This window comes from Mastomys coucha, unplaced genomic scaffold (assembly GCF_008632895.1).
Source record: "Mastomys coucha isolate ucsf_1 unplaced genomic scaffold, UCSF_Mcou_1 pScaffold2, whole genome shotgun sequence".
Lineage (NCBI taxonomy): Eukaryota > Metazoa > Chordata > Mammalia > Rodentia > Muridae > Mastomys > Mastomys coucha.
The window spans coordinates 22,254,244-22,267,303 of NW_022196902.1; the positions used below are offsets into that span (position 1 = coordinate 22,254,244).

The 13,060-nt window shown below is 38.0% G+C and overlaps 1 protein-coding gene across 1 annotated transcript in view; it reads right to left on the reverse strand.

Annotated features, from left to right (window-relative positions):
* Positions 1 to 13,060, reverse strand: part of Rspo3 (R-spondin 3) — a 35,246-nt gene that overhangs the window by 1,563 nt on the left and 20,623 nt on the right. Inside the window, exons 2-3 of the mRNA XM_031380702.1 lie at positions 5,467 to 5,658; positions 3,619 to 3,765 (exon numbers count right to left, since the gene is read on the reverse strand). Coding sequence (XP_031236562.1) covers positions 3,619 to 3,765; positions 5,467 to 5,658 — 339 coding nt within the window. The remainder of the gene's footprint in view (positions 1 to 3,618; positions 3,766 to 5,466; positions 5,659 to 13,060) is intronic.

The following is a 13,060-nucleotide window of genomic DNA, read 5'->3' on the forward strand; positions in this document are numbered from 1 at the left end:
CTCCCTCCCTCCCTTCCTCCCTCCCTTCCTTCCAACAATGTCTCTATATGCAGTCCAGTCTAGACTCAAACTTATAATCCTCATGTCTGTGTCTCCTGATTTCTGGTAGTATAGGGCTGTGCTCTCCTGGCTGGTTTTTAAAATGCTGTTCCTGTTTTTATGACCATGAAACATCATAACTTACAACAACAGAAATGGCTTCCAATTGCAAACCTTTCAGATAGTACAAACTTGTCTCCACAGAAACATGGTTTGTGTAATCTCTTGCATTGTCTTCTGACTTAGTGGGTTGTTATTATACAAGAAGGCTATCTCTGATGACAACCTCAAGAACAATAACCTAAGTGATCTAGGGACTTAAATCTCTAGATATAAGAAAATATTTTTAATTAAAATTTTATTTTAAATCTAGAGAATTAAAATGCCCTTCATTTTTATAGGCATTTTCATCACTTGCAGATACCCAAGTGCAGCACAGAGTCATATAAAAATGAATTTGTTTCAGTAAACTTAAGTGAGCTCTATTGATCATCTTCAAAATAAACTTTACATTTAACTATACCATTGTGATTCTAGTCAGCAAATAAAGCAGCTATAGTATTTAGTAGTATAATCTTTTACCAGTTATGAACCTTATCTCCTAGCACCCTTTCTCTAAGTTAATCATCAAATAGTAATACAGATTAAAAAGCCTCCAAGAAGGCAAATAGAAAGAGAAATATCAGTCTGTATATTACCGTTGTGTCTGTATTTATCACTACAATTAAGGGGACAAATTAGAAAAAAAGCATTATTTAATTTGGAAGCCAAAATATTGTTGGTCTTTCAACAACAAAGGTCATAAAATCAAATACATACATTCACTTTATGAAACCAGAATTGAAAACTTGAAATGTAGGTAACTACTTATCTAAAATCAGAAGATGACTGGTTATTAAGATGAAATTCTGATTTAATCTTAGATATTTCTATTGAAGGAGAAAATATAACTAAAGAGACTAGATAGTAAATATCTTCAGTTAGTTAAAACCCATATGAAAAAAAAGATTTTTTTCTTCAGAGATACTCTAAAAGGCTGGTAATTTAACAAATAATATATTTTCATAAAAATAGAAAGGTTAGAAAAATGATAGATATAGCTAAAAGAGTGGTTTAAGTTCAATTTAGATTACATGAACAATGTAAAACTGAGATATAACTTTATTAAAAGATGTTTAAGAAGGATCTTAACATTGGATGCTCCCTTCCTCCCTTCCTTCCTTCCTTCCTTCCTTCCTTCCTTCCTTCCTTCCTTCTTTCCTTCCTTCCTTCTGCCCAATGAACTAAGTATTTCAGAAAAATTCATGAGCCCTAGATCCTAGAAAGAGTCATACTGTGATTCATTATCATCTGAGATGTAGTGAAAGTGACAGTAAAAGTGTGTGGGGCAGGGGAGGTGGGACTGGGTGAGCTTGGGTTCAGCCAACGAGGGCATGTCCAATAGGAGATATAGCTAGGGCATGAGCTCTGAGTCTCTGTGTTTACAGTGATACCCTGCCCAACTCTGTGACTTCCAAGAGGAACAATGAGGAACACCAAACTCCATTGCAGAGGGGAAGCAAATATCTCAAGTCCTAAGTGGAAAAATTATGCCCTCTTATAAAGTGGAAATGTAGGCTAAATTGATTTGCAAACCATTAGGACTAGATATATTGTTACAATGATCTTTCATGCCACCTCTATATGTGGGCAACAGTTTCTTGTTTGAAATCTATTCACTCAGTTTACCTTCTAAGTAAAAACAAGAACTAAATTGATAGCTCTCAGCAGAGGAAAGATACACTACTAGTACTAAGCAGTGAAGAGCCCTAAATAAGATACTAACCTAAGCATTGAAATTTATGGTGTGTTTTGCACTCCACATCTCAGCTTTCTGGGTCCTGCTCCTCCATACTTTGATCATCCTTTGTATAGTGAAGAATGCCATTATTTTCCCTGATAATCTGGGGCAAGCCAGCACATGCTGTGCCTGAGTACAGAATGCCAGAATAGGCATCTTTCCTTAGAGAACAGGCTAAAGGAGCCAGTCCTGATGAAATTGCCCATCTGCAATATAACTGTGTCCTAGGTCACTTGTTCAATAAATGGCCATTTGGCAACTAGTGATATTTGAAATGCATAATCATCCTCTAAAATTTATGGTAAGAAATAGACTTGGTAACTTTGGGGATATAAAAACCAATTTTCCTTGAAGGTTCCCACAGTGCCAAATGTTAAACACACTCTGTGATAAGAAACTATTACAGAGCATTCAGCTTTTAAAGACTGAATGTTACACCTTAAACAACTAACAAAACTTAAATATCTGGTTTTATTCCTCAGTAAAGAAATCCTACAAGCTTCTGGTATCTGCACTTTAATATTTCAATGGAATGTTTCCCATGTTTCCACTGCTTAGAACTTATTATCTCTAATCATCAGCCCTTGGGATGAGTAGGCCAGAAGAGCTTTCATGGACAACTTTACCCCTTTCCTAAGTTGTTTTTCTGTGTTTGTCATGACCAGAGAAGATTTAAGCAAAGAAGTCACAGATTGATTTGAGATTGCTGTTTCCCAGCATTTCCAGGGTTAACTTCTAAATATCACCTATTGTTTTCCTTCTGCTAAAAAAGAATGTATAGACATAAAAGTCGCATTTATCCTGAAATGGATGAGCCACCAACTTAAAATTATTTCTCCAACACCTTAGATTCTAACAGAAGCACACTGTAGGAGCCTGGGGCACTCCTGGAAACTGTCTTGTATTGAATCAGGAGGCTCTTGTACACATACCACCATAGCGCAGCATCAAAGGTTCCTGCAGCCACTGCCCAGGGGACTTGGAGTTCTCTTTTCTGTTTTCCCATTTGGGTTAGCATCTGTTCCACAAGTGCACCAAACCCATAGCTCTAGTAGCTGTGTAACACTTAAGAGAAAACCATAGCCCGACTCCGAATCTGTTGTTTAGACAGACAACTTGTCGGAGGGGCCGCCCCTCCAGAAAACCAGGACTATAATTAAGCAAAGTTTGGGCTGTCTTATTCTGTCAGTTTGAGGGAGTCCAAAATTTTCTCTCTTTTTTGTGTTTAATACTTAGACAAGAAGGCCACAGCAGCATTAGTGGAGAATATCAAGAAAAAAATACCACTATATGGTAATCAATTTGGTTATGGGTTATCAAACTTAGGGATTTTTTTTTCAAGTCTTGGTTTAAAGTGGAAATCAGTTAAGTTTGTCCCACTCACACACTTCCTTCCTTCTCTCCCTCCTTTTTTCCTTTGTTTCTCTAAAATGTAAGAAATATTTGATGATCAGAGTAGTTTGAAACAATTATGATCAGTCTTAACAAATAGCAGAACACTCTTAAGTTACCCATAATACATGTAGGATATGGCTATGTGAAGATTTGAAATAGTATCTTGTAAACAAAGATGGATAGGGGCTATTAGATATAGCCTCTCAGGGTCTTGTGTAAGATTGCCATTGTCATCAGCTTCTCCTCCACTGTAACCTCTAGAGCCTTTCCGTGCCAATACTGACACACTCCATAGTATTGTCATCTGCTTCTCCTCCACTGTAACCCCTAGGGTCCTTCCTTACCAATACTGACACACTCCATAGTATGGTTGTTGGCTTCTAACCCTTCCGGGCAGCTGTCAAGGCACTTCCCAAGGTGTAAGTAAAATCCGCTTTTACACTTTGTGCAGAAATTTTTGTTGAAACAGGTATCACAGTCAGCTTTGCATTCTGAAAGGAAAGAATACAGAAAAAGAATTGTGACTCTGGTATGTTCTCCAAACTACTGCTGGGTCATCTTCCCACTGTCCATGCAAGCTTGGCATCAACTTCAGGGTTCAATGTTATTTTGCTAGACTGAATTGAGGGCTCTCCCAAAGTCATCTAGTTGATATGCATCAGTTGCTCCTTTAAAAACTGTAGTCGTGTAGCATGCAAATACCTTTGTAACAAACACATGCTGAGCCCCTGATTACCAGCAGCTAACATACAGAGTTCTCTAAAATCTGAGACACTTTGATGACTGACATTATGTTCTGAAATGTTATAGATTTTAGATGTTCGTATTAGGGATATTCTGCCAGTAAAGTCTACACAACCATTTCCAAATCCAAAGCCCTTCTGAATCATCCCTGTTTACCAGTGTTTCATTGAAGACGTTCTCAACCTATCCGTTTGTCCGAGTAACAGTTTGCACTGTGATAGTTGTGATGTTTCCATTGAATTTGAATAACATACACTGAGGTAATTCATGTATACTGTTCTCAAGGATTATTTGTCCATTCAAATATTTAACTGCCTACTAGATGTCAAAACCTGTAGATACTAGTTGATCCCATTCCTGGGGTTGATGCATAGTGTTCACAAAGCTCACCTTCTAGTAGGAGACACAGTAAACAATATCAGCAATTCACTCTTATGTAATAATTACCATGAACCATGATTGTTATGAGTATTTTACAACATTGTTACCTAAATGATAGCTTAAACCCATACAGTAGTCATCATAATGACTCATTCACAACTGCTATAACTGAGGCTCAAATCTAGCAATGAATCAGTCACACAGGAAAGCTAAAGGAAACCAGAGTTGTAAGTGTTCCGGGAAACAATAATCACAATAGCACAGATAAATGTAGGGGAAAAACTGAATAGACAGATAACTGATAAATGGAAGAGGCCAGTTCTTTTGGAGGAGAGGACCTTAGAGCACTTCACTTTAAAAGGAATGCCTTTAGAATCTTGAGTGAGAGAGCGAGCAGCTTCTGAAGTGCCAGAAGAGCCAGTGAGGAACAGAATTGTCCCCACAGATCCTGGCCTGGGACACTCTTAGTTAGTCAGCAGTATAGCAGGGAAGGGAGACACAGCTGGTGGCTTGGAAGGACAGGTATGCTGACACATGATATTTGGGGAGAGGGAATATTTCCTCATTTGGACCTTTCAAATGTCACTTGGTTTCCACTGCTGAGGCTGGAATTTTGAGGCCAAGATGACAGTCCTCATAAACTTGATTTTCAACCTGCAAATATTTTCATTTTTATACTGGAAACTTATAGAAGCCAAAATAGATGAAATAATTCTAGTTAATGAATATTTGGATATTTGTGAGGTAATGGGAACTTTATTAGTTCTGACACCTATAGTCATTTTCTATAGGGCCAGTTAGGAATAATCATGTTCCTGGCTTTAGGTTGTTTAATCAAACACAAACAAACAAACAAACAAACAAAAACAAAACTTAAGTGATGTTTTTGTAAGTTAGTAGTAAAAGCTTTCCTGTCCTGAGGGCTAAGTCTATGTGTGTGTTTTCCTAATATTATGCAAATAGTACTTATTGTTTAGTATTTTAGGTTTATTAGGAGCTCATTTAATCAGGAGAAGTCTCCTGGGGTGAGGTGAAAATGAAAACCGTAAAGTCGTGTGGGCACTTACTTGTACACTTATTTATATCTGGATATCGAGTTCCATAATATCCACTTGGACACGAAGAGAGACACACTCCTATCTGCTTCATGCCAATTCTTTCCAGAACAAAAAATAGTCTGGGCTTACATGATAAACAGCCATTGTAATCTGAACATGTTGCACAGCCTCCTTGGCAGCCCTGGCTGACGTTAGGATGCACTGGGGAGACAAAGCAGAGAGACACAGAGAGAGGTTAGACTGTGGATATAAGATTAAATGACATTTCGGCTGTGTACACGTACTTTAGTTACCTTTTGACTTGGTCATAGTGGGTGAGTGAGATAAGATATTTTTCCTACCTCTTTTTAAGCCCAGAATTTTCCTTAACCATATATAGTATTTTTAATTTGAAATCTCATACCTTTGTGCATTTGAACATTCAAAATATATTTGATTCAAAAGATTCATTTAAAAATCTCAGTAAAATGTAATTACTGAATCAGCATGCCAGGAAATAGGGTTTGACAATTTTGTGGATTTTTAAGGCTTATTTACTGATTTTATGTATATTAATGCTCTAGCAGCCAGGAGAGGGCATCAGACCACAGTATAGATGGATCTGACACACTAACGTAGTTGCTGGGAATTGAAAGCAGGACCCTATGGCTGAGCAGACAGTGCTCTTAACCTGGGAGTCATCTCTCCAGCTCCTGTTGGTTTTTGTTTTTTGTTTTTGGTTGTTTTGTTTTGTTTTTTTTTGTTGTTGTTGTTTTTGTTTTTGCAATGAAACTGGTAAAATTGGCTTGATTTTGTGTGTGTCACAGATGGTAAGCATGTCTTTGATTTCACATGCACTTGAGTTAAGATGCTGAGCAAAGACTTTGGGTCTGGATCATCTATTTCAACTTTGACCTAAGAGTATACTTTACTCTTTAATCCAACTCAAACTGATTCAGAAACTACATTAGCATACTGTCACTGCCCAGTGCTTTTCTGAAATATTTCCTCTTAACATTAAATTTGACATAGTGTAAAAACTTTGTATCTAAGTCTTATCAGTAATTCTTTATAAATTTGTGTTTACTGTTTTGTTTTTTTGGGAGAGAAGTCCTAGAGTTTTTGTGCCCCCAACCCCACTAAATGAACTCATTCAAGTAGAAGGCATATTAGTGGGGAACAAACAAGTCTAGGGGAAGAGTCACTGTCATCACACTCCCCTGGGTTTCTAAGTAATAAATGCATGAAGTAAGAATGCTCCTTGGCAAGTCTGAACAAGTGTAAACAAATATTAGAGTAATCATTTACTTGAACTCCTCTCATTTAACTTGATTATGGACATTGATTATGTGTTATCTGACCCAACCAAATACTGAGCATGTTTCATGTAGCCTGTGTTTAAAGTTATCTTCTCTCCAAATGGATTCTGTATTCCAAATACAATGCTAATCCTGGATAGGACTTTATAGTCAACCATCTTCCTTTGAGAAGCAAAAGTTGACACAGGTATCTAAAGGTATCTTGGCATATTTCTGACTTCTTTTATTGACAGAGGAAGGTGTAAGCATCATTATACATGGACACTATTAATCTGTCTTTGCAGTGATATCTGATAATTAAGCTCTTTAGTGCAGAAACAAAGCCCTCCAGTCTTATGGTACCACACCAAGAAGCAGAAGACAGGAGGAGAACTGAGGTCCGGGCAATAAACTTCACAGATCCTGCATGAATAATATGAATAATGTTTCTCCTCCAGCGAGGTCCCACCTAAGGGTTCCACCCCTACCCCAGATATTATCACCTACTAGCTAAGGGATCAAGTATTGAAAACATGAGCCTGTGAGAACTATTTCATATTTCAAGTATAATAATTAGTCTGTATTCACAGTGATATTTGGTTATTAAGCTCTTCTTGGAACAACAAACGCCTCCAGGCACAGTTAGAAATGATACCCATAACAAAGATCCTTCCTGTTGGGGTATATGGGTTAGCTACATAGAGGTCATTCAGTTGACCCGCTTCCCTGGCCTGCAGGAAACTATCCCCGAATAAGCCACAGGAACCACAAGCAGCTCGCTCTCATTCCAAGAAGTTTCATAAATAAACTGAGGAAATGATTGGGGGCAGGGAGGTCTGCTTTTCCTGTACATGCTCTTCTGTGGGGCGGGGCAGTCCTATAAAGTGCATGAGGAGGGTTTGCCATTATGGGACCTGAGGGATTTATACCAGAAACTCCTTTCCAAGCAAGGTCATTTTTTATGCCAGGGGACTGGGGGTGGGGAACTGCTTGGGAAAAATGAGAACCTATTTTAAGCAGGGATATACCCTCAAAAGTAAAGATATAGGAGAACCCCAAGTGTTCAGAATCTATCAGAATTGAAGTCAGAAGCTAGAAGTCCAAGTAAAACCTGTGAAAGATTGCCACAAAACCCATCTATGGAAAAGTAGATCATACTTGGAAAACCAATTGCTTCCAGTTCAGTCAAGCAGTGATTCCAGGTTCAATGAAGAGGATCCAAATCAATCTGTCCTTACCACTTAAGTGTTTTAAGGAAAATGTGATTTTGAAATTTTATGTACCTCAAGCCTTTATGAATTATGAAACTACTTTAAATAGATCAGTTATTAATATATAATGTGTTTTATACGTCTAGAGTCTCAACCCCTAACATCCCTTAAGATGTTTCATTTAAAGAATTGGATTTGGATGCTCAGAAACTTCTGAGTCAGGTCTGAGTTTGTCTAATGATTGGCAACCACTTCCTGTGACATGGTAAGATATGCTAAGACCTTGCTCACATCCCTGAGACTCTAAGACTTTTCCCAGTGAAATGATGCAAGTCAACCTTGTGGTAAGACAAGTCTTTCTGCATTTTTTCATTATGCACAGTGTTTTCAGAAGAGCAAGGAAGGTTCAGCTGTCCCAGCTTTTTGGTGGAGATTTATTTGTTGGTAATCAGAGAATGTATGATATGGGCAGCGATGTTTGAGCATAAATATGTTTCTTTGGGAAAGATTCAATAGCTGTAGCTATGGGAAATGACAGACAACTCTGAAGTTCAAATTCTGGGATCCTGTTTTTAAGGGTGAATCCTGTAGTGATTGGTTTCATGAATGCTGTATAAGGATCACTGAAATTATAGTCAGTATTACACAACTAGATACACATTCCCAAAATTCATCTTAAGACCTTTTACTTTTTATATGGAAACCACAGAAAACTTTGGTCTGGATTGCCTGTAAGAGCTCTTCCAGCCATAAAACCCTGTGATTCTAAAACAAAAAAGAAAAAAAGAATTTCCATTTGTCATGTGCCTGCCTTTCTGGCCCATTCTATTAAGTTTATTTTTCCCTTATATATTATGTTTGTTAAATATTATCTTTCTACTGCCGTTGTATATGGACATTGGAGGCTGTGGCACTGGAGAGGAAAGGGATGTGTCATGGAAGAGTTTCCACTTTGTTTTAGAAAAGAGTTGGAGTTTATCAGCACATACATGACTATGTCAGGCTAGAGGATGAAGAGGCAACATCACAATTGCTCCACTTGACAAGTAGACTGGAATGAGTTTGATGCAAGGCTGTGTACGTTTCAGGAAAGGAACAAATCACACTGTCAAGAAGACTGGAGGCATAGAGTGCATTTAGGTTAGGAAACATTTTGTAGACCATGACACCCTAAGCATTCTGTAGACAAGACAGGTTTCTATATGGCGAATGACATGTTGTGATTTCTGTTGAAATGGTTTTGCCCCTGACACCTTAGCAGCCCTGAAGGTAATGAGATACTTGAGATGGTATTCTAGGTAAGGTGCTCATAGTAATAACTTCAAATTAAACTAAGGCAGAATAGTACGGTAAGGGTTGGATGCATGTTCCCACAGTACCAAGGTGCTGTAATCAAACAAATATGGTAACTAGTAGAATAACTTGGGCAAGAAAGGGATTTGGGAAGTTGGGATTTTGAGTTCTTGACAGTGAGAAGAGAGAGTAAGAAGTTACTACTTAGAGGGAGAGAGCCTGCAGGTGAAGGATTAGAAAAAGGCTGAGAGAAAAAGGGAGTCTGCTTATCAAAATGTGGTATAATGACACGATTAAACAAAAACAGAGCTTATCTTGGAGTGTTTGTTGGTGGTGTACATGGGATTCTCTGGTGGTAGCTAGTTAAGGTGTTGAAAGGGAGAAGGATTCTGAGACACTTCACATTTAAGTGTCTCATAAAATAATAGAATTCACCATGGCAACTGTTCCAGGCTAGATGCAGTTTTAACAAATGGTTCCATGCTAAATCTGGCTCTCTGTCAACATTGGTGGTCTCTGCCTGTTCCTAACCCAGGGCATAGCCTGAGACCCAGACTGCACGTTTCTCTTAGCCAATGCCTCTCCCACAAATGCTGGCTCTACTCCAGAGCTCCAAGAGCGATCTCTCGCTAGACCAAAACCCTGTGGCCAGCTGCGGGCTGTGTCACCAGGAGGTCACAGTGTCACCAGGCTGCACTCTGCTTTGGATACCTCTCTGCTGGTTTTCAGTCCTTAGCCCAATATTCCTGTTTCAAAGCCTGGCCAAATTCTGCCCCTGCTATGTTCTTTCCCTCTGGCCCAACCGAGTCGCCGTGAATGGAAAACACCAGACAATCTTAATTTAAAATCAACAGATGACACAACCACTGGGCACAGAATCTATTATCCTAAATTCATCAACTATTATATGTTGGAAATCTTCCGGTGGCAGTGGCGGAGGTGGAGGTCGCCACCGGGTCAAACAGTTCCTGATCTACATCTTACCTCCTATCTCGCTGTAAAAAATGGCCATTTCTTCCTCCCGTGTCCCCTCTTAACTCTCTGACCAAGCAGGCCCACCTCCCCTTTTCACCCAGCGATTGGTTTCTTGTCATCTTTATTAGACAACTAATTAATTAGTGGAAAATTCCTGTACAAGTAGATGTTATCATGATCATACTTTTTTGAATTACCATTTAGGTGTCAAGAAAATTTGAAAATTACTGAGCAAAGAGTAGCTGAGATCAGAGATTAAATATACATCTTTGGTACCTGGTAACTCTCTGTAGGTACATGTTAATGTAAAGGGGGTTAGATGAGAGTAAGGAAAATGGATACAATTTACAGGAATTCAAATTAGAATCTTTTGGCATTCATGCAAAATTAGTACTACTTAAATTATAACTAAGAAAGAAATACATTGTAATAACTGTTTTAAAACGTTTTTTTTCTTATTTTATTTTGTTTTGTTTTGAACTTGAAATTTTTTAAGATCATAATATAATTATAAAATTTCTCCCTTCCCTTTCCTCCCTCCAAGCCCTCCCATTATACCATCTTATGAAAACTAACTGTGTGGAAATAGTAGATCAATGCATCATTTAAAAGCTGTGTCCAGTGTCTGATGCCAAGTCTTCTTGAGTGATTTCTAACCAAGTTCTGACTATCTAGCTGAGGAAGTTCAGCCTGTGACTCGCAGTGTTTATCATGCATCAGACCAACTAAGTATCAAGAACTCTATGTAAAAATTCACAGCAAGCTTCATGGATCTGTCGTTATTCCATTTCTAATGTTCAACTGGAAGTATAAGTCTCATCTACTTAAACTATGTGAAAGTAACCTATTGTGTGTTGCCAATCATGTGCTCTCCTCATTTACTTGTGACTGGAGAATTTTCTGGCATCTATACAGAGTGACTATTTATTGCATTGATTTTTAATAATGAGTATGATTGAATGAATGAAGCCCATAATATTAAAAAAAAAGCTCTGTAACTGTTTTTAAAGGCAAGAGTTTAACTGATATTTAACAGAAAGCTAAACAGAAAAGATTTTTCTAGATGTCCTTTAGTATTCTGTTTATCTAGAAGATTTTTGTTTAATCTTGACTAAGTTAGGAAATGTACTTCTACACCATCAAGTCCCCAAGAGATTGTGGCAGCAGTTCTCCTTGTGTTATTACAGAGTGATATTCTGGTAACTGAAAATCTAGGGATGATTGATTCACAGTTCCTTGAAGATCAAGTGTTAAAAAATAGAATTACTGGATAGTCTCTTACAAATTTTTTGGTGAATACAAAAGAAAATATTGAGAATTTTAAAAATTCATTCATGAGATAAAGCTTAACTCTGACCATGGTTGAAACTCGATAGTCTTTTAAACAATTTGGAGGAATTAAGCACAGGTGTCAAAGTAGTCACAAAAGCTTATTTTTAATATGCACAGTAATTTAATGAAAAATAACAATGGTATTTTCCCTCTTTCATGTGTGTATATGGTGTAAGTATGTGTGGGAGGGGTACAAGTGGAGACCTGCAGTTGGTATGGGGAATCCTCATGTTAATCACTCTCACCTTATTCAATGAGATAGGATCCATCAATCAAATTTGGAGTTCCCATATTTGGTCTCACTGGCCAGCTGTCACTAGGTACCTCCATCTCTGCAGTCAATGGCTCTGGGGAAGTGCTTCTCAACCTTCCCAATGCTGCTACTCTTTAATACAGTTCTTTATGTTGTGGTCCACCCCCAAGCCCAACCATAACATTATTTTCGTTGCTACTTCATAACTGTGATTTTGCTACTGTTATTAATCCTAATGTAAATATCTGTATTTTCTGATGGTCTTGGGTGACCCCTATGAAAGAGTCCTTCAATGTGCCCAAAGGGTCACTATCCACATGTTGAGAACTGCTGCTTTAATTACAGGCAGATGCAACATCCACTCAGCATCTTCATTGACTCTAGTATCTTGAACCCTGGTCCTCATGCTTGCCTGGCCACTCTTAACTACCAAATTATTTTTCCAACCCCAACACTGTTTTAGATCTCACATCATGATAACAGGATAAAAAGAGAGATACTTGGTAATTAGAAGTAAGTTTTGAGATGAATGGAAACTTTGTATGTGGATGTAGCAAAATGACTATAAATTAAGGTTTTAGTTAAAGAAAAGAACTCCTTGTGTTATGTAATACAGAAAATACATGGGTAAAGGCTCTCCAGTTCTTTGTGTCATGATGTTAAGCTGTTGGTAATTGTATAAACAGAGAGTTAGATAAAAATAGATTGTCCTGGATCTCAGGTGAATACATATAGATTCACTTAGAGGTGCTACTATAAACATGGTGATGAGGTCAGACATTCTGAAGTTATTATTTATTTGAAGCCTAGATGGTAAGGAGAAGCCCTGGAAACCACCCTTGAGCATACAGAAAGCGTCTACCTAGTCGAGCACCCGCAAGTGCAGAGATGACAGCAGTGAGGATGAACTGGCTACAAGGAACAGCATGAAAGGAACCTATGAAGTTCCAACACTGTGACTGACAGGTGATGTGGTTAGAAGAGAGTAGGATCAGACCCCAAAGACCCACCTTAAATGACTGACGTCACAGATCAAGTGCATGTAGACTATACTTTGTAAACATTTGTAAACATTTGGTCGGATAGTACCATTCGCTTTAGTTTTTCTTAATCTTATGGATCTAGGAAAGAAACAAGCATCCAATGTTTCATGAAAATATGTTCTTTTACAAATTTTTATATTAGAGGAAATATAACTAGGCACAAACTTGGGGATTTACATTCAAATTCTAGCCCTTGAAGAGCCTGTGTATATGTCTCCT